We start from the raw sequence: 26,133 nt of genomic DNA, 5'->3' as shown, positions 1-26,133 counted from the left end.
AAAAAATAGCAGATTTATTTACTTGGGGAGCTGCCCACGGCGGCAGGCGCCCCCTGCTCCCTCAGCGACCTCCGCCGCCAGGGGCCGCTGTGGCCGCGGAGGGGGGGCGGGGGGGCGCGGCCTCGACGAGCCTCTCCACTTCCGGCGCCGGCACCGCACGCGCTCGGGGCCGCCGCCATGAAGTCGGTAAGGAGGCGGCTGCGGGGCTGGGCTCGGCCGGGACAGCGCCGACCGGGGCTCCCCTGGGTGCTGCCGCGGGGCTGACACGGTGCTTATGGGGGGGGGGGGGGGGGACGGAAGAGGAAATGAAGGGCCGTTGTTGGTCCCGCTGAGGAGCGCGGTGACGGAGCGGGGCAGGCGGCGGCCCGCACGGCCCCGGTGGTGGGGCGGGCGCGGGGGGGGGCATCGCGCCCTGCGGCTGCTCGGGCCTAGCCCGGCCCGTGGGCTCAGGGACAGCCGTCAGCCTGGTTTCTGTCGCTAAATAGGGAAGCTAAAGGTGAACTGGCAAGAACTCTAGATTGCAGGAGCCCCGCCTTGGCCCAGCCACTTGTCCCCTTACCAAAGGGACACCCCACCACCACCAAGACTAACATAATGGCCTGTTTTCTCTCTGTGGCCCTTGCCTTCCCGGCTGTTCTGCATCCGTGTCCATCCCGAATGCTTCTGGGAGCCTTGTGTGGTTTTGGCACAGGGTGCCTGTGTTGATGGTGCTGTTCTGAGCCACCCCTCTGCGCGCATCTCCGGTCATGGAGAGTAGGGCAGGAGAGAGCCAAAGCTCAGGGTGCTGCCGGGGACGTTTGCCGAGGCTGTGGCCTTGTAGCAGTACCTTAAGGTACCGTGTACCTTACGGTGTGTTGGGGAAGAACGGCATCCTCAGGAGAGGAGGCAGAGTGCTTGGGAGCACACAGGGCAAAGACCTGGGCCCTCACAGCCCGTTTACCGTGCTTTGAGTATTCGTGTGTCTAAAAATGATGGATGAAGGGTTTAATAAAAAAGTTGTCCAAGAACATTTCTGTAAAACATTCTTCACAGGTGTGTCTTTTCAGAAGCGTAACATGGTTGGGTAAATTTGGAACTAACTCATGACACTGTTCAGAAGAAACACATTGTTCAGCCCTGACAGAAAGATGAACCTCATGAGATCTGAAAACAGTGAAATAAATTTCGCGAAGGCTATGAACATGTCAGTTACTTGTTGTTTTCTGTTGTTTTCTAGAGAAAAAACACCAAGCGAGTTCCAAGCTTTCGCAAGTTACTGAGAACTAGTAAAATAAAACTTGACAACAAATTAAAGAATAAACAGTACAAGCAGCAGAGTGCTGCTAAGAAGTACCGAAAACAACAAAAGAAGCTAAGGGAAGCTGTCAGAGATGCTATCTCCAGAAAACCCTTTCCTCTGGAAGAATGCAAGAAAAAACAAGTTGGTAAGTGTTTGCTCAGAGTTATTTTCGTGAGCAAAAAGGTACGAGGGTTACTAAGTATCCTGCTGCACGTTTCATTTTCTGTAGTTCTTGTTTAAAGGAACAAAAGGGAGAGTTATGAAAAATGGAAAGTGTGGCCATTCTGGCAACAAGGTCTGGCAGCTGGAGATGGTAGAAATGTGTTTGCTCTAATCATTATTGGATGTCCCAATAAAGGGGCAGTTTTCTGGGGTAACACAAAATACGTGCATGAAGGTTGATGAGATCCAGGCTGAAGCAGGGTGTAAAATGGTCTCACGGGTGTCGGCAGAGTTAGGTTCTCAGGTTTGAGTGTACATACGGGATCTTAAATTGTATACATCATCTTCTAAAACAGCTGAAAAACATGAAGAAGAAGAGGAAGAAGAGGCCCTTCCACTGGACATGATGGATGAAGATGACTTAAAATTAATGGAAGATTTGGCTCAAAAGGCATCCTTTCTAACCAGAGATCTTTCTTCTAAGTGAGTGTCATTGTGACATCTACTTTTCGTACCAGTTCAGCTTTGTGTGGTTAATATGTAATTAATATGTAATGCAATACATGCATCAGGAGGTCACTTTCAGTCTGGTGTTTCTTTTCAGTTGCAGCATAGTGTTTCCTTAATCTGTCGGTACATCCAGTATTAATGTATTGACGTGTATCAGTACATTTACCTGCTCTGCCTGACCTTCAGGGTACTGTTTGTGCACAGCGTTCCTTCCTGTGAGGTCTCTGCTGTGAGATGAGTAGCATTCCTCAGACTGGAAAAAAATGCTTTAATCTGTATACAGACCCTTTTTTTTCTATATAGAATATTCAGGATGTTCCCTGAACATGGGGCCACTCTACTTTCCATATTAGATTGGACATTGCTGTAAAAAAAATAAAGGTTCTGGAAGCCATGTCTGTAACCATATGCAACACCAAAACATTCGTACAAAAACTTCGTTGCCAGTTTGCTGGAGCGAGGTGTTGGGTAGAGTTCACAATGAAGTACATACAAGGAGAGTGCTCCTAGTTGTATAATTGTAAGTCTTTACAAGTGCACTTCTAAGAGTAGTCTGGTTACATGATTGATTGAAAATCTTGCCTTTTCTGATGACTGTGGGAAGACTCTCTATGCCTAGCTGCTGTAGGGTGGTTGTAATTTGCCCTGTAAACTTTAAACTTGTGTTTTTTAGTGAACCTGTTCATGTCAAAAAACGAAAACATGAAAGTGTGATGGACAAATACGAGAAGGTGCCAAGACGCATGCAGACTGAGCCAGAAAAAGAACTCATCCATCTGCTCCCCATCAAAGACAAGAGTGGCATTATTCCCCAGACTATGGAAAAGCCAGGTAAGACACACATTCTGGGATTGGCATAGTAGCCAAGGTGTATATCATTTATTCCTTTAAAATTCTATAGTGTTTACTACGTTCTTTACACTAGACACTCTGTTTTTGCAGTTCTCAGTGTTGCACAGGATGAACAAGAGGATACAGAAGAAATGGAGGAAGCAGAGGGTAATAAAACATTATGTTTACTTTTTGTTCGGTGTTTTTTGGTTTTATTCTTTTTTTCAAGACATCGTGGTTTAACCCCAGCTGGCAACTAGGACCATGCAGCCATTCTCCTACTCCCCATCTTCCCCCCAGTAGGGTAGGGAGAAAAAGGGGAAAAAAAAACCCTCATGGGTTGAGATAAAGGCAGTCTAACGGAACAGTAACAGAAGAGAAAATAATAATAATAATAATGGTAAAAGAATACACAAAACGAGTGATGCAATACAACTGCTCCCCACCCGATGGATCGGTTGCCCAGCCTGTCCCGAGCAGCAATCATGGGTTCCTGCCCCCCGGCCAGCCCCCATTTATACACTGAGCAGGACGTCTATGGTATGGGATATCCCTTTGGCAGCTCGTCCTGCCTGTGCTCCCTCTCAGCTTCTGTGGGAAGCTGAAAAAGTCCTTGACTTAATATAAGCACAACTTAGAGATAACTAAAACAATATGTGTTATCTGTAGTTAGTGATTTTCACCCGGAACTGATGTTTGCATGACGTTCCTTACTGTTGTGTCATCTTTGTTCATTAGAAGGGAAATCTTGGCCTTAACTTAAAGAATTTATGTGGTGTGATTCTAGTTTGATTACTCAGATCATTTTGAAATGCAGTTCAGGACGCAGACTTGTGTAGGCTTTTGAGTGTCTGTCTTTGTCTTTGAAAGTTTTTACTTAAAACATCAGAATACCAGGAAATTCAGATTTCGATTTGCAGTTTGCTATCCAGTGAGAGTCATATTCAAGTAACAGTTGCAGTTGTAATACTCCTAATTCTGGGTTATTATTCTCTAAAGATAATCTGAAGTTGAGGAAGGACATACTTGAAGCAAAATAATACTCAGAAAATGCAAATAAAGCAATTGTATTTTTAAAAGAAAAAGCAAATGGTGAATAATGACCTTCCTTGCTAACTCTGACACCTTGTGCCAGGCTTTTCCGCAGAGCCCCTGCCCGTCCTCTCTCCCGAGGAGATGGCTGCTCAGAGGAGACAAAAGCTGCAGGAGCGGAAGATGCACATCGCTGCCCTGGCATCGGCCATTCTTTCTGCGCCAGACAGCAATGTAGGTAGCGTTTACCCAACATGTGTTGTGCCGTGAGTCAATAAATAAAGATCTCAAGTGACCAAACCATAGCAAAAGCAGAAAAATACATGAGTAGAACAAGGAAAAAGGTTGGTGGTGTATCACTTCTCAGGGGACGGCAAACGGTGAAACTGCTGCCATGGGCTGGTAAAAAGGATTTGAATCGGGTGAAGATCCAGGTGTCCGTGTTTGTGCAGATCAGGAGCCACTTGTTCCTCTGAATACCTGTGGGTTTAGGAACAATACTGTCTGTGGTATTTCCTGGCCAAACTACCTTGTTCCTTAAGCATGACCTTATTTAGGCTCTGATTTCACAGTTGTATCCAATAATTCTCAATGTTTCAGGGTATGATAATAATTTGCTGTAATTCTGTGCAAGTTTGTAATAGTAGGGTAGTTTGAACATTGCCAAGATAAAAATGTTGGGTGTCTAGTGTTTCTTGGCTCTTTATGCAGTGCTAGGTAGAGTCTGACTAACTGCTGAGTTAATTGTTTCTCTTTCTATTGTTTAAAAATGGGGCATGTTTCTTGTGGCAAACTTTTGCTGAAATGTACCTTGTGCTTGTGGGTGATCTTCAGCTGACTTCGGCTGCCTCTTTTCTTAATCAGATTAAAAAGCTGAAGGAGCTGCGTGCCATGCTGATGGAGCAGGATCCGAACGTGGCCGTGATTGTTCGCAAGCTGGTCATGGTTTCTTTGATGGAGATATTCAAAGATATTGTGCCTTCTTACAAAATTCGGCCTCTAACTGAAGCAGAAAAGGCTACCAAGGTGAAATACCAGATTTCTTTATAGAGTATTGTGAGTAGTTCAGATTTTTTTAAGTTATGCCAAGTATTAATAGTGATTTGTTGAATATGAATGTATGGTTTTGAGCAAAGGGTGACAAATGCACAAGTTCTTGTGGAAATTCTGAAACCGTGACCCTTTCAGGGGCAGAGGTCTTTTTTTTGAACCTTTGATTCTTATGTACTTCTTTCAATAAGTAGGTGACGTGCTGGTGGTAATGGTAATGGAGGGAAGAAATAGTTCATGAAAGCAGTGTATCGAACCTGGGTGACTGCAGTCGTAAACCCTGCAATAAGGGGGTGTTTTGTGTGAAACTGAAGGGAACTAGAAAGAAATGATGCAACATTGTCACCTGACGGGCACAGATATCTTTGAAACGTGTTCAGTAATCTGCTGAACAAATGCAGAGTAACTTGTTTTCTGGAGCTCGTTTTTAAGCAATCCTTTAGAAGGTTTCTTGAATATGGGTGATGCGGTTTAGAGTCATGGCCTTAAAATGACACCTAGTTACAAATTTCACTTCAGTTCCCTACACATGAAATAGGCCTACTTGGAAAATGCCCTCTGAGCATAGAACAGGTACAGAAATATGTAGAAACGTTTTCATTTTAATACATTTCTAGGAATGTCTGTCTAGAAGAAAAAACTACTTAGTTATCTGTTATTTGTTTTAAAACTACTTTTTTTTTTTCCACCATTGGCCAATTTCAGGATTTAGCTTTCCAAATAAAATTTCATTTGTATTATGTTTACAGGTTAAAAAAGAAACCCAGAAACTGAGAGAATTTGAAGAAGGCCTTGTGAGCCAGTATAAATTCTACTTGGAAAATCTGGAGCAAACAATTAAAGGTACAGTCAATGCTTCCCATTTTTTGTAGTAAATGCAAAATCGTTTGCGGTATCAGAATTGACCTCCTCTGACTGAATTCTACCTGCTGTCTTTGAAATAGGACTTGAATGAAGCGTGCAGGAGAATGTCTGCAGTAACTAAAAATGTAAATATTTAGAAGCTCCCCTCCATTCTGAACAGTAATCACTAACAATAATACTTTGTGCAGATTGGAAACAGAGGAAGTTGAAGAAGAGCAATGTCATCTCGTTAAAAGCATATAAAGGCCTGGCAGAGATTGCAGTGAAGTGTCTGTGTGAGCTGCTGGTGGCCCTGCCCCACTTCAACTTCCACAACAACATCATTGTTCTCATTGTTCCGCTCATGAATGATGCATCAAAAATGGTAAGTGATTTTCTGATTAGGGAAAGAGTTCTTGTTTTGCATGAAAAATAGTCCATTTCTGAGTTTATTCCACAGATCTTGTGGCTGGATCTTTTTGCTATTTTCCAGGCTGTGTCCACTTTCTAATGAGTAAATTCTGTCAGTATTATCAGTTGGCCGTTGTCATGGGCTTGGCTTTACAGAAGAATTTGTTTGAATTCCCTTTTCAGATTTCTGAACTGTGCTGTGAGGCAGTGAGGAAGCTCTTTAAACAAGACAAGTTGGGCTGCGCTTCACTCGGTGTGGTTAAGGTCATTTCTGGTCTTGTGAGGGGTCGAAATTATGACGTCAGACCTGAGGTAAGAGTCTTTCTATTGTACAACAAAATTTACTTCTGTCAACGGTTTAAAAAAAATCAGAAAGTTAAAGTTAGTGCAGCTGCTGGCTACAGATTCTGCTGTGCAGAATTTCCTTTCCTGCACAGAAGAACCTTTGACCAGCAAAGCCCACTAGCTGGAATGGAATTCAGGATTTCTTACGCTCCATTCTTCTGCTGTGGATCACCTTCCATTGTGTTTATTTTATTTTACAACAGGTGTTAAAAGTATTTCTTCACTTAAGAATTAAGGAAGTAGAATTACAAAAAGATGCAGAAGACATCGCACCAAAGAAGAAGTTCATGACATACAAAGAGAAAAGAAAAAACCTTTCAAGAATGCAGAGGAAGGTATGGCGTGTGCTCTCTCATGCTCTGCTTCAGTGACTTCATGTAACAGTGAGTTTTAGCAGTGATGGCACTTCCCCTGTTGCCATTGTTAACTCTCAGCATCAGCGATCAGTGTTTGAGTTGTACTTGAACATTTATGAGGTTCTACAGGGAATTTTTTATCTTCCTATTTTTTTTCTCTTCCTGGTCTTGATAACACTGGTTGTTTCCGATAGGGAGGAGTATATCTGAAGTAGTTACCCTGCGGCATCACAGGGTGACTTGAGCAACACACTCAGCAGGGAGGGTTTGTTCTCTGGGTATCTTGGGACATGGATATCCAGGCTGATCGGAAACATTTAACCTGTTGTCTTAAAATCATCTGTATATTTTGTATATAGTGGAGGAAAGCCGAAGAGAAACTGGAACGAGAACTCTTGGAAGCAGAAGCGTCAGAAAGTAAAGAAAAAAAACTGAAACTGGTAAATAATTTAGAATTACTTTCCTACTTTTGCAGAGTGGCAGCTCCTAACCCTTTTGTGACCGAGTTCTCCCCTCCATCCAACCTGTCCACATTCCACACCTCTAGATAATTGTGCCTGTGCCCGAGGTCTAGGTTTTAGTAAACCAGGCCCTCCCAGTTTACCCCGGAAAGCAAACTTAAGCCATTCCTGCTCCCTTCTGTTCTCTGCCCAAAAAGGTGTTTGAATCCATCGACACACATCCTCCGGGTGCGGGCTTGGACAGAGAGGAGCATTTTCACTTGAGTTTAAGCGAAGTAGAAGTGTCTGGTTTTCATGCTGAAGTATTTTATTTTGTTTTCTTTCCTTCAGCACACGGAGACCTTGAATATTGTATTTGTAACGTACTTTAGAATCTTGAAAAAAGCTCAGAAGTCTCCACTTTTGCCGGCCGTGCTGGAAGGTCTTGCAAAGTAAGAACAGAGTCCACCCTCTGTGTGTGTTAGAAAAGAGATAAAGCGCCAAAGGGTTTTTTGACTTGGATTTATGAGCAGCGAGAAAAAACTGTCCCTGAAACATCTGTTGAAATTCTTTTATTTCTCTGCTGAAGTTTTCACCTACTTGTAAAAACATTTCGAAGTGATGTGAAATTTCCCGTGCTAGACTTGGTGTGATGGAAACCCAGCAGGGTGTGATGCGATTCCAGTGTTTTGTCAGACGAGTTCCTCAGAACAGGGAGCAGTCCCTGATGCTGTAGGGCAGCCGGGATGAGGGGTTGGGGGCTGAATCACCCCTCTGTGTGAAGATAACAGATATTCAGCATTTGATTTAGCTCTGCTTTTAAGGTGTGGATTTTGGCAATTCAGAACAGTTTGAGCTGAGTTTGCAGATAATGTCTATAGCATAAAAATAAAAATCTCTTTGATTCTAGGTTTGCTCATCTTATAAATGTGGAGTTTTTTGATGACCTGGTGATTGTCCTTCATTCTCTCATTGCATCTGGGGTAAGTGGAGCTTATTCTATTACTTTCCTTAAAAGTACGTTCTTTTGGGTACTTAATCAGTTTTGTATTCTTAGGGTTTAAGCTATCGTGAGAGTCTTCACTGCATTCTCAGTGCTTTTCATATACTCTCTGGTCAAGGTAAGGGATCTTTAAAAACAAGTTTTTGTTTAATATTGTCTGATAAATTAGTGGAGTAAATGTATTTATCTGGGATTATGTTAATAGGTGATGTTCTTAACATTGATCCGATGAAGTTCTACACACATCTTTACAAGACACTGTTCAGCCTACATGCAGGTAACGCCGCATTCTCATTGGCAGGGGATGCCCAGATAGTGTTTATTCTGCTTATTTGGCATCATAGCCTTAATATATTGTTAATAAACTGCAGGTGTTTGAAGATACCTGAGTTCTGAGAACTGCTTTAATCTACTTCTTTCTCAGGTTGCACATCGCGCTCCTGCAGTACAAATACTAGCAGTATTATTGGAATCTGTGGGAACGAGGTTTAATCACGTCACTTCCTCAGGGAATGCCGAGTGTGTGCTCTTGGATAAGCATTTGTCCTGTCCTCAGTATAGGGTTTTTTACTTCCTTATAATTGTTTCTTTCAGTGGCAATTTAAAAATTCTCTATTTTTTCTCTAATTCTTTCTCTAATAGGGAAAAATCTCTTAATTTTTGTAATACAGTTTTAAAAATAATTTCAGTTTAAATTCTGTTTTCCAAAATCCTCTGGTTTATATTTCTGATTTTTATAATTCTGACCTTCTAATTTGCTAATTTAAATTTTCTAATAATTCTGAGAAGCTGAATAGTTTATGGAGAAAAAGATACTTACAAAGTTTGAAATTAACATAATTTTAATTAAATTCATGCATTCGTATTCCCTAAGGGGGAAAGAGTGAGAAAAAAACATTCTACAATTCTGGATGGGTAAAAGACTGAATCTTTGCACCATTTAAAAATTTATAAAAGATGACAGAATGAGTGCACTTAGGGTTAAAACACTAACTGCTTTAACGTTTATACATTTTTGGTGGAACAAATATTTTCTTAGAAACAATTATACATTTTTTCTGCTCAAAGCTGGACTGCTTTTACTAAAAAGGATGGATGCTCATGTCTGTATCACATAATCCTCAGCTTTCATGCCATTTCTCAGGTTCTGCAGTCAGTAGCGGAGTATTTACCTGTGTGTTCTTTGAAATGGTTATTCACTCTTTGTATGAAATTCCGCTTTCGAGGCCGTACCAACGATGATGTGGAGATTGTGCTCCAGAGCCTGGACGTCATGTTTCCCAGGCGGAGGAAGCAGGTTTCCCAGCAGCGAGCTCTTGCTTTCCTGAAGCGACTTTCCACACTGGCTCTCCATGTCCTTCCAAACTCCAGCGTTGGGATCTTGGCAACAAACAGGGTATTCATGCAAGTGAGTTGTACGTCTTAGAATTTTTAGCTTACTGGGTAAAGGTTATTGAATTTTTCAACAAATTGATGTTATGCAAAATATTTTGAAGCTTTTTAAGCAAGAATGATGAAAACAGTATCCGTAAATGCTGCTGAGACTGAATAACATGGAATGAATCCATCTTCTAATTGGATGTGTAATATAAGCAACTCAGTCCTTTTTTGTGTGTTGTAGATGTTCCCAAGGATGGACCTCTTACTCGACAACGAATCTCAAGGCAGTGGGGTTTATCTTCCAGAACTGGATGAACCAGAGCATTGCAACGCCCAGAACACAGCTCTGTGGGAGCTGCACTTACTGCAGGTTAGCGAGTAACTGAGTGAGTGGGGAAGTTAAAGTCAGCAGTAAAGAGCTGCTAAATGCTTTTATATGCTTTACACGAGTAGAGAACAGAGGTCTTCAGGCTTATCAGTCAAATCTGGCCCACATGAGCCTATTCCATAAGAAGAGGAAGAGCAGCACAGTGGTACTGGGAAGGAATGAGCTGAAAAGGGGATGTTACACATGCCCTGTGATAGCACCACACTGGATCTCACTGCAGGTTGCCTGATAAGACTCCTTTGGAGGCTTTTTCAGTCTGTGAAGTTCCCTTGCAGTCCAGTCCTTCTCTGCGGAGCAACTGGCACCTTGATACGTCATTCCAGCCAGGGTGTAGAGTCTGGGGTTTCAGGAGGGCTTCCTCTGCCCCTTCTCCTGCCTGCTGGGAGCGGGAGTTAGATGAACCGTGGAGAGCATGACGTACTAGTGAATAAATGTACGACCGCACGTTCTCATTCACTTAACCCCAGAAACTGACTGATTTTGGGGTGCTCTTCCTCTGTCTAAACCAAAAGCAGAACTTCCCATCTTACTGAAAAGGAAATAAACACGAGAATCCATAGGTAAATACGTTATCCTTATCCCTCGGTCAGCTGCCTCCTTTCTTTTCTCTCAGAGACACTATCACCCAACAGTGCGGACATTTGCAGCTCACCTTAGCGTTGGAGCTCCAGCTGAAGGCTCGGCAGCTCTTCCACTTGATTTGAGCCAAAGGTGAGTTACCAAAGAATTCTGTTTTTAAAAAGAGTGCCCTGAGAAGTAGCTGTTGCTCATACTTTATTAAAGGAATCTCTAAAAATAATTATCCATAAAATTAAAAGATTCTGTTCTTCAAACTCACTTTCTTTGTTCTTCTGCCAGTACAGAATATTGGCTGCCTTTTCCTTTTTTTTTTGTCCTTTCTTTTGAGTTGTTGCCAGGCGGTGACAAGGGTAAGAATCTCAGAGTGCAGGGAGCTTTCTTCCCACGGGAGCACAGTGTCTGCATCAGCAGCCCTGAGCTGAATGTGGATCAGGATCACTGAACCGTGGCTGCCCAGTGTAAACTTGGAAGCCAAGTTGCAGCGTAAGGTCCGTGGTGTGTTAAAACAACTGTCCTGGTTCGGACGAAGGATCTAATTCAGCATCCCGTCCTCAGCAGTGGCCTCAGGACAAGTAAGAGCCACGCTCTGAGCGGTGTCCTGGCCTCCCACTGCTTTCAGCCGGGTGGGTTTCCTGACCCTGATACCATTCTCTCTTTATCACCTCCTCACGGAATTCTTTTCACAACTGCTCGCTGTCCCTTGAACCACAGCGCGCATTTTGCAAACAGAGCACTGTTTGGTCAGGGTTCCCTGAGCCCACAGCTCCTCACATTAGGACCTGCCTTTTGTTTTGAACCAAGTGTCCGCACGTGTCATTTCTCACCAGGGAGGTGAAATGAGCAGCCTGCTCCGACGCACTCTGGCTTGTACCTCATGAGACTTGGTCACCCTCTCTCATACTGTCCCCCCAACTGCCGCCTCTTTGGCTGAAGGGATCCACCCAGACAGGAGCTGTTCCATACTTTCCACCATCTTTGTTGCCTGTTCCTGAACTTTTACCAATTTGAGCATTTCAAGGTGACAAAACTGGAGACTCGGATGCATTATTTGAGATGGGGTGATCTGTGGATATACTCACTGATGTAATTCTGTTCTCTTGTTGCTTTCCAACTCCAAACAGCATTAAGGTCACAATCCCATGAAGGTATCTATCATAACAAGATTTTTTTCCTTAAATGACAGTGGTCAACTCAGAGCCTGTTGGTTTTATGCAACACTGAGATTGTTTTTCTCTCTGTTTCCCCACCACCACCACCATTAAATTTCATTTGCCATTTTACTGCCCATCTCATGCAGTCCGTCTCTGCACAGGCAGCTCATTCTTACTACCACAAATAACTTGGTGTTCTCCAGCTCGGCTTTGAGCCTGTTGTCTGGCACACACCTTCTGGAAATCTGTAGTTTGTTCCTGCCATTGCAAAACATAGCCCCTGTCCTTTCTTTCCTGTCTTTTAACCACTTCTTGTCCCATGTGATGGTCTTCCCTGTTCTCCCGTGGCTGCTTAGTTTTTGTAAACCCCTTTGGTAAGGAACTGTTGGGAATTCAGGCAGATTCTATCAGGTCAATAACCTCTATCTGCTTTTTTTTCTTTTACTTATTCAAATACTACAGGGCAGGCAGTGACTGGCTGGAGCTCTGGCAAGCCAACAGAACAGTCTTCTTGTCTCCCAGTTCTTCTGTCCCCAGCTGAGTAATTAGACACATTTTACTGGCTTTTACTTGCGCTGTTACCCAGCTGTTGGCTTCCCATCTTCCCAGGTGATGCTCATTTCTCTGAGTTCTCCTAAAGCAGGGTGGAGGCTGTGAATGGCAGGTGTGTGGGAGAAGCTGCTCTTGCTTTGGTGAGATGTTACTTGGAAATGTATCTAATGCCGTTTTTCTTTCTCTGTTTGCTGTAGGCCTGCTACAGAACTGTTTGAGGCATACAGTATGAGAGGAATGACCTTTAATCCTCCTGTTGCAGCAGTGACACCCAGAAGAAAGGTACCATCTCATCTCTCTGTGCCCTTTTTGTGCTATCCCAACAAAACCCATACCTGCTGGCTCGCGCTGCCGTGCCCAGGCATTAGCACCCTTCGTTTGGCTTTCTGCTTTCTGTGCTTTCTATGGCAAGTGCTGTTTTTAACTGGCGCAAGGTGGCACTGACTATAAGGAAGGCAGAGAGGCTGTATGAACAGTTCCACCTCCCCCAGCATCAGTTCACCTAGCAGGATGAGTGCAGTAGCTATTATTTTACTTATCTTTTGCACTTTGCAGTGGCTCAGTGCAGATTTCTTGTCTGTTTTCTGTAACGATGAACTATTGTTTGTTCAAAAAGCAGTGATAAAACACCAGCTGTTTCCCAGGGTGGGTAGTTGGCAGGGCTCTGGCTTTCCAGAGCCTTTGATTCAGCACGTAGAAGGACACTGGTCCCCAGGAGTGTCAGTTTATAGCTTTAAAGTGTAAATTTGAAGGGAACAAAGAGCTATGTGCAGAGAGGAGAAATGGGGGAACACTCCTAAGCTCCTCAGCACTGGATGTGTTCCAGATGCAGCTTCCATTAAATGTCCAGTGAGCGGTGTGTCCTTTAAAAAGTGATAAATAATTTTATTTCTTCCTAATGAAAACATTACAGCCTATTAACCTTGTTAGTGCCTCCCACTTGTAACTCAGTAATGTCAGTTAAAGCCTTGAGAGCACAATCATTATTTTTCCATTTTAGAGAAGCAGGTTCTGCAAATGCGTTTGTACTGCCTTAGTGTGTCCTCTGCCATCGGCCCGTGCCGTGCCTGTCCTGCGGGGCGTCAGAGGAGCAGCTCTGCCAGGACGGGGCTGGGACAGCAGGCAGGAGATTGGGCAATGCTTGAGTAAGGACGGGCACAAGCTCTTTAAGGCAGCAGAAACAGAGGAAGAGGAAGATAATGGAGAAACCAAGGTGTCCTTAGGTGGTTACAGTGGAGGTAACTGGGAAAATTACCTTGGGGTCTTGCCTGCTCCCTGGCTGTTTGGTTCTTTTTAACAAATTGTGTCAGTATCTGAGGTTTATCCTGTCTGTCCTGCGTGTGTAAGGACAGCCAGATCCACCTGCGCTCCATGGGTCTGGTCCGGACACGCAGGGGCACGGGAGAGACACGGGGCTACTCACAGAAGCCATGGCCTTGTTGAGTAACAGAGCTAATATCCTGTAATCCCCAGGATGCATTCTCACAAACGGATGCGTTTATAGATGAAGAGCTGAACAAACAGCTTCAGCAACACACCACTGCGACCGCGGGGCACAGACCCTTGGATTTTGCCAAACACTTGAAGCAATCGTCCCTGTCGTGAGTGTAGCCATCAATCATCTTCAGTTCCCACCTTAATTACGGAGGAAGACCAGCTGAAAGAAGTTTCCACTCGTCACTAAAGGAACTCAAGTACGTTTTTGTTGGAATGCAGAAACACACAAGTGTAACAGGAGCTTTTCACACGGAGTTACAGAGGCCTCTGTCTCCACGTGTTCCCGGGGCTTGGGAACCACAATGAACAGTCATGGCAGTAATTTAAAAAAGATACAAAAACCAGGTCATTTTAAAATTGTTTGCAACCATGTATTATAATATTTTTGTTTATTTTTATAACAGAATATAGACGTGTGTTTCTGAGAACTCACTGGGTTGTGGTGATAAATTAATAAATATTTTGGAAATTTTAATATAATACTGACTTTGAGTTTAAGATGCCTAGACCTTTGGAATATATTGCTTTTTTTCTGTTTTTCTTCTGATGCCTCCTAACCTTTACGTTATCTTGAAATGATTTTGCATTTGGTGAGTTGTTCTCCCTCCACTAAATCTTGGTATTGGCAAATTGAGATTACTGAATTCCAGTTCTGAACCATCACCAGGATGGAATGCTCTACCACACCGTCCTCAGTAGCCCATCGCTGGCACCAACACTGCGCAAAGTCAAGGTAAGAATTTAAATCTCCTTTAATCTTCATTCCCTAAATATTAGTTACCGCCCGGTTGTTTTGGAATCAATCTTTGTGTGCATGTTGGCTTTGCAAACGGTAAAATATATTAACTAACTTAAAAGTTGAGTCTTGGCTCCGTTCTCCAGGGGAGGGCGGTGGCCATGACAATCCTGTCATGCTTGGTCTGTGGTGTGGGATGAGATGTTGGAAGTTCTGCAGAGCTTTTGCTCAAGTCGCTTCACCTCCTTACAATAATTAGAAAACATCTCTTTTTCTCTTGGGTGTTTAGTCTTTTAGCCAGGTATTTATAGTTTTATAAGTAATTTATTTTAATACATGTTTTCAGGATTAATCAGACAAGTTCACCAAAGTTCAAGTAGTTAAATGTAAATTCACAAATGTTTTTGGAACAGACATCTATTAATGGATCAGAAAATGTAGATTACAAACTGTCTCCAGAGTACGGAGGGTACCACCGGCCTCTCTCTCTGTTCAGGTTGCCTTTCCCAAGGCTTTTGAGTAGTTCTTTTCAGTTGTGAAGTGGTTTCCAATATGGATGTGACTTGAATTCTGACAATTCCCAGGGGCCGTTGGCCGGTTCTTTGTCGGTTCAGGAAGGCAAAAGCAAGGAGTCATCTTAAACCATTTATTATTTTTTTTTTACAATATATACAAATACAAGTTTATTCTTCAAGTCAGCAGAGAGAAAATAGTCCAGGTGGAAAAGTCACTTCTAAAATTGTTCGTTTTACATAGTTTCCAAAGGATATAGAGACTGGCAGAGGGTGATGGTGCATTGTCAGAACACTCTGCCGTGCTTCGGGAGGAAAACAACTGTACAGCTCCGTCAGTCTGCGCTAGCCTGTGCGCAGCCGAGAGCAACCTACTGCCGCCTGCTTGCTTTTGTGTTTAATGTGCCAGCTCTGCCAAATGGCTACCAGTATTGAACTTACCAGATATGCACGACAGACAGGGGAAAAAACCCTCCACCATTGTTAGAGTGAGTGGGGTCCCCTAAAAGAAAACTGAGTTTATAGTGGAGCAGTAACAGGCAGCGGTTAGAGAGCGGGAGCAGAGCAGACGGGGCTGGTTCGGAACTGGAGCGTAAATCTGTCACCAAGGTCTTCTTTTAAAGACAAACTATGAATGTAAGAGGGTGTGTTCTTGAAACATTCAGATATTCCCATGTTAAAGTCTTTAATGCCTGAAAGCACGTGCTTTCTAAAGCAGATGCCTTTCTGAAGATGGCTCCTGAGATACTTCAGCTAGTAATAAAAATTAAAACTGACAGAGGTTATTTTTATTCTTCGAAGTGCTAAGCTTGGCATTAGTCAGCAGAGACAGGAGCCCCTTCCTTCTGCCCCAGCTCCTGCAGCCCGAGTCGTGCTGCAGCGGGGCTCCACAGCTGCCCCACACCGTCCCACTGCTGCACGCGCTGCGCCAGGAAAAGGTAGGACATCGGTAGAAAAGTAGCAGTGGGTTTAAAATAGCGTAGAATAAACTACTTTTGAGATTTCCAGCTGGGAACTGTTCGGCGTGAGCCCTGCTCCCACCCAGGAGCCTGCCCGTTTCTGGGTGTGATGGTTACATTCCTTTCTCTCAGACTCTATCCTGGAAGCTGCTGCCCGTAAATTTGTTTGTAATGTGAAAATGAATGTATTTCCCTAATTGATGCCTGTGCTCAGCCAAAAGCACAGAGGGACAAAGGTTCTTTGTCAGTCTCGTCACAGCAATGCGTGGACAGGTTTTCCTGCAGAAATAAAACCTGTGCCTGAGCAAACTTTCTTGTTAGAATTAAATAACCTGGCACGTGCAGTCTGCGTAATTGGGCTGGCACAAAAGGTAACCCCCCCCCACCCCCCGTGTAGTGCTTCAAGTGGTGTGTTCTCATTATTAGCATACTCGGAATCAACGCAAAGGGCAGCAGTCTGTCTCCCTTCCCAGCTTCATCCCAAAACGTACCACACGTCACCAACAAAGTTTACTGGGATGTTTACCCATGCCCAAACTTGAAGTGATCCATGTCCATTAATGAACGTACTGGAACAAGGTAATTGCCTTACGCAGTTTCAGATACCTAGATGCCTGAAAAGTTGGGGGGGTTTAAACAGAAGCTGGGTATTTTGATGTTCTCTTTCTCTGTGATAAACAGCAAGAGCAGCTTTAGACTTGGATTGATGAGGTAATAAGCTATTAGAAAATCATTGTCTTAGCAGAAATAGTACAAAACTACTGCATTTAACTTGCCCCTGGAGGTCAGGCTGTCGTTAGGGCTGCGTTACACGCTGTGACACAGCTGCTCTCCACCCAACATTTTCCAAGGTTGGTTGTTTTTAATCTGTGTGACAGAAAACCGTTAGTGGGTGACACCATCGCTGCAAGAACTTGCTGTCGAATCTCGTGAATTAGTGTGTCTGCCGGGCTGCTGTGACGCTGCAGGGGAGAGGAAGAATTTTATTGTCAGCGCTGCTGAACAGAACAAAAAAAGCACCAAACAGGTAAGGGCAAACACAGGAAAGTATTGTTTCTAAAATGCCATAAAAACACAAAAAGAAAAAATTCTTAGTGATGTGAAACTGCTGCTGTGGTGAAAGAACACACAGCACGGAACTAACAAACATCAAAAAAAAAAAAACCACCAACAAAGTTGCCTTAGTTGAATTGTGCAGTTGATGTATTTCCCAATAATTCCTAAGTATCCCAAAGCAAACTGTGCCTATAGAGCTACACACAAGGAGTCACTGCTGGGGCTGGGGGAGAGCAGCCCTGGTGCCCGGAGGGGGGGTGGGGGGTCACTGGATGGCCACTGCTGAATTACAGAGTGCTGAGGAGAAGCAGCAGGAACTTCCTCGGCTCGAGGAAACTCCTTGGGAAAAGTGGACTTTTTTGTGTGTCTTGGTATTTTTCCCGAAAGCTGGAACTGACCTCCAGAGGGCACTTCTTTGCTTTGCTAAGGGCTTCTTCGCAGGAGCCTTCTGCAGGGTGTAGGGACAGTGCACAGCTTCTGGTGACACTGCAGGTGGCTGCTCGTTCATGTGCCAATTAATGACTTTGCTGTCTCTTATTTCATTTTCTAATTACTGGGGTGGGGAGGTGTGTTTCTCGGGACCCCAGCCTGTAACATCTTTCACTTTCCTTCTCGCGCTATCAAAAATAAACCCCGTTTTAGTTCGGCTGCTGCTTTGGCCTGTGCCTGGGGCAGCTGCCTCCAGGAGCTCAAGTGCCAGCAGTGATGTGGGATAACTGACCGGCTCCCTCTATCCGTGGATTTGGTGATGTAGTCACAGCGAGTCCCTGAACCGCTCTGCTCGGGGAGACAGAAGGCGTGTGGAGCCGTTCGTTCACCGCGGGTGCTCCGGTGGGAAAGCCCAGGGTGACCGAGCCCAGCACTCGGGTGCGGAGGCCGGGGGAGCTAAGCGTGCTCACGGCTCCTGGGGAGGGAAGGCAGGGCCACCCGCACCCACCTTCAGTATCAGAAGATGAATTCGGCGAACACCGACCTTTACAACAGCGTTTCTATGTAAACAGAAACGTCGGGAGTTTTACTGTCAGAATTCTCTGTACTCCGGGTCTAACAGACAAGTAAAAAGGCATTTCCTGACTCTAGGGAAAAATGCATTTTGAATTTAAAATTTTGAAATGTTGATTACGTTTATCTCTGCCTTATTCTGAGTTTGGTCAGTTTGGGGTCTTGAACTTCTTGTGCTGAAAAGAAACAACCAGAAAAATTAAAACATTTTTTTCCTCTAAATCCAAAGAGAGGTAAAAATTCTGCATTTTCTAAAAAGTAGCGTATGATAAATATATTATACAGTGGCATGTACTTTGGAACATGGTAATAAATATTAAACACAAGCCTGGAAAACTAGAATTCGTAAGAAGAAAATGTTGTTCCTTGTCAAAGATCGCTACCTGTTAGGTGTATTTAGCTATCGTACATTATTTTGTTAAAGTAGATAAACCATAAATAATTAGAGCGTTTTGTGTATATTCCCCAGAGTTACACAGACATGCGAGGGAAGGTACAGAATATTTAAATCTCTTTACAATCACTTAACACAGTGTTTAACAGAAATCTTCAGGTAAAAGTGCATTATTTTAATATAATACACATAAAAGAACCCTCTGGTTCTCTGCCTTCAGTTGCCCCGGAGGCAACCAGCTAAAATCAGCTTTTCTTTCCCAAGGGGAGGGTGTTTGCAACCCACAGTCCAGGAGACGTCCCGCCAGAAGCCGCAGGTGGAGGGGACTCTCCCGGCGCCCACCGGCCTCTCCCCGCTCTGCTCCGTCCCCGGCTCCCGCGGCAGCGCCCGGAGGCAGCGGCTCCGGCCCCCGCTCTGCCCGGCTCCTCCAGCGGCCCTGCGGGGGGACCCACGGCCGTCAGCCCCAGGGTTTCAATAAGGACAGAACAAGAGCAGAAGAGGGAACGTGCCTGGGACCTTTCCAGCGTTTACTTGGCTTTTCTTCATTTCAGATTGTTTTGATGATTTAGGGGTTTTAGCGCAGCCTAGAAATAAGGTATCAAATCTGTCCCTTCATATTGGAAATATTTTTGCAAATGAAAGTACAATTTTAATTCTTCTAATGTAGTGATTTAGCAGCATTACGGCAGTGCCTGTCAGTAATGCTTTAATAATTGGGTGGATGTGGGAACAAAGCTGCAATCGTCAGTTGGCCACATGAGAAGAGGATTATTGAAACTGGAAAGGTTTATTGATTTCCTGTAGCCCCTCGGATCTGTGGGTGCTGCCAGCCCTGCGCAGGGGTGCGGGTGGGCACGTTACACCTTCTCCCTTCACCGTGGCGTGGCCCTTCCTCCTCCATTTCACTTGTTTCAAGTCAAGCAAGAGGGAAGAAATTAAGAGAGACAGAAACAACAGTGAAAATGTTTGAACATTTCTGGCAAAATTTCCATGGAGAGAAATTTACACCAGAAAATTGTTTTAGCTGAAAAGGAGACTGTCCATCCTGATGAGTTTATTATATGCGTGTAATAAAAAACTAACCAACGCTCTACAGGACACTTCTGTTTACTTTGGGCCAGAGCAAACGGGTAACAGGCCATTGTTAATTAAGCACAGTTAGTTAATTAAAATACCCACTATAAAATCAGCCAGGAGGCAGCGTCTGGGGTTTGTTTTTCAAATGGGCAGAGAAAGGGGGTGAAGCCCAGCCCTCGCCCCGCTCCCAGTCGCTGCGGCCAGTGCCGTAGGGTCGGTGTCTCGTACCTGCAGGGCCCGTGCCGTGGGCAGCGGCGCTCGTCACTCCATCGTGTCACCGAAGGTCACCCCGCAGGGGGCCCGGTCCTCCCGCTGGGGCCCCTCGGGCGGCACCCCCAGGGGGGGCGAGGAGAACCCCCGGTACTGCCTGCTCGACTTGGTCAGCTTCCTGAGCTCGCTGGTGAAGGAAATGCCTTTTCTCTTGTCGTCGCGGGCTGCCTGTAAAAAATACATCGGGTCATCGGAGAGGATTCACGGGCCGGATGGTTGCTGGGAAATACGGAATTCATAGGAAAACACACCATATTTCTAAGCAGCCTCCCTTCTGAACTGCAGTGCGGCTGTGCTTTCACACCAAGCACGTTCTTCTGATTGTTCTGAACAAATTAACTGAAAATTACGCATTGTCAAAGATACATTTAGCAAATTTGCTATAAAAATCTGTGTTTATGACACAGTTGCTTTAAAGCAACACCTGCTGGGGCCTGGTGGCCTCTGCTGGGAGGGAGAACGGGGCTCCTGCTCCCGGCAGGTGCATCCTTCATTCCTGCGCCTTCCTAAGCCCTGGATAAAGTGACACAACAACTTTCATTGAGCAGGAAAAGGGACTTTATTCCAGTAGTTGGTAAGTCCTGGCCATTGGACCGGTCCCGCTTTGCTGTGCCGGGGAGCACGGTCTGCACGGCCGGAAGGTTTTGAAAAGCAGCTGGTAGGAAAAGGCAGATGTAGAGAGGGGATGTGCAGGCGGAGGGAATCCCGTGCTGGGGGTAACCGAGGCGGTTCCGCCAAGGGAAAAACGTACAGGAGGAGCGGAAAGAAGAGGAACCTGCTTTTTGCTGTGGTCTCTTCTCCCCTCCCAGCCTTGGGCCGGTCACGGCTCTCTCCCATTGGAAGCAGGTTCCCATTGAGCTGATCCATAAAACCTGCCCCCACCTACTTAATTTTTTTACCTGAACCTGTTCTTTGAGTTTAAGGATAAATTTTCCTGCTCCCTTCCACTTGCTTTGGGCCTGGAACACACACTCTTGATCAGAGAGAATCCTCTGCGAGGGCTTAGATGTCGAGGACTTTTTGTTGGCTGGCTCTTTGGTCACCTCTTCCAGGAGCACGTAATCGCTGGGGTTGGGGTTGCTCAAGATGCTGTAGGAGTATTTGGCTTTGCAAAGAGTCTGTTTTCAAGCAGAAAAGACAAAAAAAGAAGGAATTCCCTCAGACTGGGGTTACTAAAGCGATGGATTCCCCAGTGAGTGCTGGGAACAAACCCCCCCGGTCTGGTGTGACCCCCTCCCATGTCACTGACCCACCAACAGCTCCCCTGTGTCACCGAGGGCCCCCCCGGGCGTTACCTGCTGTATGACGTCCTGCGCCGTGCTGAGCCGCGGGGCTTTGATGACGGTGCGGGGCTGCTCCGGGGAGACATCATGTACCTGGACAAAGAAACTGTCCTCCTCGGGGCCCAGGGCTGTGTCTTCTCTGGCTTCCTGAAAGACGTTCCTCTCATTTAAATTCTACAGGAAAAAGGAGAGCCAAATCCATGGACTTGAGAGGTAACTGACAGCTGGGAGTCACAAAGGGCTTTTATCGCATGAAAACTGGAGGCTGCTGTTGCCCCCGCTCTGTTTCATTAAATGCAAATCTTCTACGTGAGAGCTTTGAGGAGCCGCTATGGCTTGTGTTTCTATAGAAATACCTGCATTTCTAAAATACCTTCCACAGCAGGCAAGGACCGGAGACACACATCATACCACATCATGCAAAAATGATCACTTAAATCCATTATTTCCTTATGTTTGCAAAATTCTGTTTAGTCCTGTAGTGGTGGCATTAAGAGGGGAGATGGTGGGAAGTGTCCTTTTCTCTACTGGTCCCTGCACTAAAGCCAGAAGAATTGAGAGAGCGAGAAGCCCGAGGGAGTGTTTTTCCCACTCCTTGTTCTTCTGGGCAAATTTGTAGCTTCATTTCTAGCCCCAAGACCCGAGGAGACTCTCTGCAGGAAGGCTCCAAAGCACAGATGATGCTCTGAGGTACCAGCGTCGCGGGACAAAGCCACGGCATCATTTTCCCATATGATGGATGAGAGGGACTTTAACCCACCTTTTGAGCAGGAACAGGGTTTGGCAGCGACAGTCGTGGCCACATGCGCTGACAAAGGAAGTGTCGCAGTCACCTGAATGATGTAGGCTACTCTTTCCACAAATAAATTTCTATCTAGTAATTTCTGCTCCAAGTATTAGAAACAGAGGAAAAAAAGTAGGGATTTGTGTAATACACTGGGGATTTGTCAAACTGAAGCTTTATCAAAAGTTGGAACAAAATAATCCATTAAGAATGTATTTTTTCATTTTAAAGGATCTCAAAGGATCTGTCATTTGTGTGTGTAAAAATCTTCACATACAAACATACGTGTATAAATATCACTGTGCTCAGCCCAAGCGCTGTTATATGCTGAAATGGCCAAAGGAAGTGCCTCTGAAAAGGAGACAAGGGTCTTTCTCCTGCTGTTTTGTTTCCCCTCCCAAGCCTGGGCACTAACGTTGGATGTTTTGCTCACAGTTTAAACTGAAGTAATCACTCCATCCTCCTCCTTTAAATTAAAAGAAATCACCTATTTTATTGTTTTAGGCTATCATTGATAATTTATTCCTCCTTTGAGGTTTTTAGACTTCTTTAGTATTAAAATCCTTTCTAATTTTTCTGAAGAGGGAAGAAGTTGCTGACATTTACACTGATTGATGACTGGAGTCTGGAGTTCTGTTATTGATGATCTTTTGGTGTTAGTTATTATCCTTCTTCCTTTATGTTCATTTCCTGTCACGTCAAAATCCAGATTTAGATGAAATTAGAACGATCAGAACAGAAAGCTGGTGGTGCTGACCTGCTGAGATGATTAACACCACGTGGCTGACGCTGGAGCTGAGGGGAGCCAGGCTGGTGTCACCCCGGGGTATAAAGTTGTGCTCGCTCAGGAGTTATGTTTGTTTTCAAACAATGTTCGGAGCAGTGACAGACTCACCAAACAGTGAAACAAACACAGCAGCCCTTTGTTTCCTGGTCCTAACAGCTATTTTTAACCACCTTTGTAAATAACAATTTATCTAAAACAGACTTACTTCCTCTCGGGTTTTAAAGAGAATCCTTCCAACGTATCCTTCTTCTGGAAACCAACTGTTCAGAAGCTGCACCAGCCCCTCATCAGGCCCAATCACCCTCTGGAATGGTGGTTTTCTGCATTCGCTCTTTTCTTTAGATATAAAACTCTTCTCTTCCATCAGAAAATAGTCTGTAGGACATGACTTGGTGCCTTTGGTGGTAGCCAAGAGCTAAGACAGACCACAATAAACACACAGCAATTAGAATGCTAAATATAAACACTGCATAATTAGTAGTTATAAATGAGAATGAACAAGGCGGCTTTAAGAATCAATAACTATTCTGATAGCGCAGGCGAGATTTCTGATGTGCTATTTATTATTGGGATATTTCACTCCAGGGTAATGTCCTGTTCTCTTCAGCCCAGCAGCTCAGCTGTCCCAGACAAGGCAGTGCTATTTAAGCTTATTTCTGTCCCGTTTGGCTGCCCAGACAATTTATTCCAATCCCAGGACAGTACAGTCTTTTCCCACTGCTGGAATAACAATCCCTGTTGAGTGAACTGGTTTTTCTGCTCATGAACTTCGCCCTCTAACTTTTACTCTCTATTCCTACGGTGCTCAAATTCAAAGAACTGCAGAGAAATGTTTGCCCTCAGTGTAAGGACAGCCCACGTGGGTCAGAGAGATTGGTTTTCTCATCTGCATATGCCCAAATATTAAGACACTAATACTAAAATAAGATTATAAACCCATTCTCCGCAGCCAAGATTGGGAAAATTTGACTGAGGATATTCTGTGTTTGCAACGTAATTAATTCCAGAGTAACCCGTTTCTGAAGCACCCCCTCGCTGTGACGGAGGAACACCATGACCCCGCAGGGAGACGAACACCCAGAGCGCTGTTGTGTGGGTTCCTGCCGTCAGCCGGCGATCCGGCGGCACGTACCTGATGGAGAAGCTGCGCGGCCGTGGTGCCCCCCCCGACATTAAAAACGGTGAAAGGCTCCGGGCCCGGGATTCCATGAATTGTCACTTTGTGGGTGACAGCAGCTTTCCTGTCCCCCGCGCTGAACAGCTGTGGGACAACAGGCAGCAGGTCACTGAGCGGTTCGTACACAGGCCTGTTGTTGTCAGGCTGCCTGAAAGACTCTGTAGTGGGTGTACACCTCGACAGAGCAAAGGGAGCCCCTACACGGCTCTTAATGATGATACACTACACATCAGGGCATTAAAAACCCCAACAAACTGACCCCCCCAAAAGACCCCGCCCCAAAGGTGAAGAGAAAAAAGGAAGTTTTCCAGTGAGAGTCCATGAACCTCCATCGCTATTATCCATTTTAGCCGAGCGCACGAATTACTGGATGAGAAGCTACCGCTTCGTTTTACCCTCCAAACCACTGATGTCCTTCCTTCCTGCCCTCGCTTACCCAGCCGGGTGTCTGGCCCCGGGTTCCGGGGAGGGTAACGTCTGCAGTAGCTCAGGAGGGTTGATCTAACACCTCAGCAATCAGCAAAGTGATAAAATACGTGCTTAAAGTTACTAAAACACACGTCATCCAGCTAACCTAACACTGAGGGCTATTTAAACAAACCCACCCACATCACATCCATACATGCATACAGACATATGTACTGCTATAACTGATAAAATATGCATGTATTTATGCAAATACTCCATCTTTCCCTGTAACAGAATTCAATTTTACTCTCATTATTCCGAAGTTGTGGGTGATTTTAATCTTTTTCTGCCCCAAATGCATTGCTTACAACTGATGTACAAAGGAGCGCATGAGGCAGCTCTGAACCTTTAGTGCTCAGCCCCACTCCTCCTCCAGCACGGGAGTTCTCCAGCTACACCCAAATACACCCCAAGCCAGAACTGAAAAGATTCACCATCCCATAGTTTCAGCCGGGCAGGGGAACCTGGCTTCCACCAAAACCCAAAAGAATTAGGCATTGAGGTACTTCTGAAAAATAGGCAAGTTTAGGAGCTGATATCTTTGGACAGTCTGGTTCCAGAAGTCTTCAGACCACAGTAGTTACTGAGACAAAAACACATGGCATTCACAAAAAATTAATTAAATTACCATTGATGCAGGCAGAGCGTTCCCAGGGGGACTTTCTTCCATCCTCCGACTGTTTATGAACAAACTAGAAATTTCTAAGGCTTCGTTGTGCAGGTTGTGGAGCTGGACGTGTCTGTAGCCTAAAGAGAAAACACCCCTCTGTGAGCACTCTGCCACGTCCTAGTCTCGTACACGGGAAACTCAGATTTGCTGTATTTAGAGCTACAAGGTGCCATCCCTACAGGATTTAAACGCTGCAGTAACACTGCACGAACACTCTGTCTGTACAACGGGGTAACCCAAATGCTATGAAATGCCGAGTGGCTCATAGAGCTGCCTCCCTTGGTTGGGTTGTAATATTCAATATATTCCATATTACAGGATGCAGTTCAGGAAGCTGCCGGACCATTCTGGCCCAGGGTGTCACCAGAAACTACACTGTACCTCTTTTTAGGGCTTTCAGGGGAATGATCCTCTGAGCCGTTACGGCCGAGCTGTTATTTTCCACCACCGCGAATCGAAGGAAGACCAGATCCTCAAAGTGGACACGGAAAAGGAACTGCTCGTTCCACATGGGGTTGAGGGTGTTGCGATGGATGGGCTTGGTGCGGAAGTGGCAGCTGTCGAGGGGCATCCCCAGCACGTCCAGCTCCACGCAGGGGCTGCCCGCGCTGTGGCTGGGGCACACGTTCTGCCCTGACACGATCTGCAACCAGGGAGCACACAGAGACACCGGTTAGTGGAGTAATGCTTTCACGTCGTGATTCTGAGCTCAATATTGTTTATCCCACTCCTAAACTGATTTAATTACAACACTCCCCTACTCCTGTCGTTGCGAGGGCAGTAATTTCAGAGGCGGAGCTGCTTCACCCCCCCAGGCCGTTGCTGTGGCCTCTTTCCTCTGAAAAAAATACACTCTACATCATGAGTGTAACCATCCGAGGCACCTGAAAGTTAATCCAGGAAGAATGTACCAGTAACGCAGTCAAAAAGGATCAGATTTTCTTCTCCGTGACTCGGGGTGGTGGCACCGGCCCCCGCTGGCCCTGGCACACACGGCACAGGGATCGGGTGTGCAGTTGCAGCCGGAGAACTCGGGTTCCTGTGAATCTCACTTTTCTGACGCACTTCCTGGAAGGGACTAGCTGCTTAGAATACCTTTTGGCCATAAATCCATGAATTATATATCTTATTATATAACTTCTAAAAAAT

The 26,133-nt window shown here is 45.1% G+C and overlaps 2 protein-coding genes across 4 annotated transcripts in view; one reads left to right on the top strand and one right to left on the bottom strand.

Moving 5' to 3' along the window:
- Positions 1 to 149: 149 nt before the first annotated feature.
- On the top strand, positions 150 to 14,342 carry NOC3L (NOC3 like DNA replication regulator). 2 transcript variants are annotated; one of them, XM_074154994.1, is made up of 21 exons: positions 150 to 186; positions 1,217 to 1,424; positions 1,798 to 1,924; positions 2,625 to 2,782; positions 2,894 to 2,950; positions 3,918 to 4,048; positions 4,679 to 4,840; positions 5,614 to 5,707; positions 5,917 to 6,092; positions 6,302 to 6,430; positions 6,667 to 6,798; positions 7,179 to 7,259; positions 7,611 to 7,711; positions 8,170 to 8,242; positions 8,317 to 8,380; positions 8,468 to 8,539; positions 9,489 to 9,670; positions 9,884 to 10,012; positions 10,644 to 10,741; positions 12,510 to 12,594; positions 13,786 to 14,342. In XM_074154994.1, exons 1-21 carry the CDS (start codon positions 178 to 180, stop codon positions 13,915 to 13,917), a joined length of 2,400 nt encoding a protein of 799 aa, XP_074011095.1. In that variant the 5' UTR covers positions 150 to 177; the 3' UTR covers positions 13,918 to 14,342. The 2 variants fall into 2 exon arrangements, with proteins under 2 accessions (XP_074011095.1, XP_074011094.1); XM_074154993.1 differs by having other exon boundaries at positions 172 to 186; positions 1,217 to 1,430; positions 13,786 to 14,287.
- A 5,431-nt stretch (positions 14,343 to 19,773) lies between these two features.
- The window catches only part of PLCE1 (phospholipase C epsilon 1), a 100,784-nt gene continuing 94,424 nt past the window's right edge, over positions 19,774 to 26,133 (bottom strand). For both annotated transcript variants that reach the window (XM_074154991.1, XM_074154992.1), the window contains exons 25-31: positions 25,366 to 25,627; positions 24,943 to 25,061; positions 23,802 to 23,930; positions 22,875 to 23,084; positions 21,111 to 21,272; positions 20,715 to 20,933; positions 19,774 to 19,983 (exon numbers count right to left, since the gene is read on the bottom strand). In XM_074154991.1, the coding sequence (XP_074011092.1) occupies positions 19,807 to 19,983; positions 20,715 to 20,933; positions 21,111 to 21,272; positions 22,875 to 23,084; positions 23,802 to 23,930; positions 24,943 to 25,061; positions 25,366 to 25,627 (1,278 nt within the window). In that variant the 3' untranslated portion in view covers positions 19,774 to 19,806. The remainder of the gene's footprint in view (positions 19,984 to 20,714; positions 20,934 to 21,110; positions 21,273 to 22,874; positions 23,085 to 23,801; positions 23,931 to 24,942; positions 25,062 to 25,365; positions 25,628 to 26,133) is intronic.

The sequence above is a fragment of the Numenius arquata genome, chromosome 10, assembly GCF_964106895.1.
Source record: "Numenius arquata chromosome 10, bNumArq3.hap1.1, whole genome shotgun sequence".
In the NCBI taxonomy this organism is placed as follows: domain Eukaryota; kingdom Metazoa; phylum Chordata; class Aves; order Charadriiformes; family Scolopacidae; genus Numenius; species Numenius arquata.
The sequence above is the reverse complement of the archived record's forward strand: the minus strand, read 5'-3'. Positions and strand labels throughout refer to the sequence as shown.

Coding starts and splice junctions, on each gene's coding strand:
- NOC3L (XM_074154993.1), top strand. Junction 2,951..3,917: donor AGAAATGGAGGAAGCAGAGG/GTAATAAAACAT, acceptor ACCTTGTGCCAG/GCTTTTCCGCAGAGCCCCTG. Junction 5,708..5,916: donor TCTGGAGCAAACAATTAAAG/GTACAGTCAATG, acceptor TACTTTGTGCAG/ATTGGAAACAGAGGAAGTTG.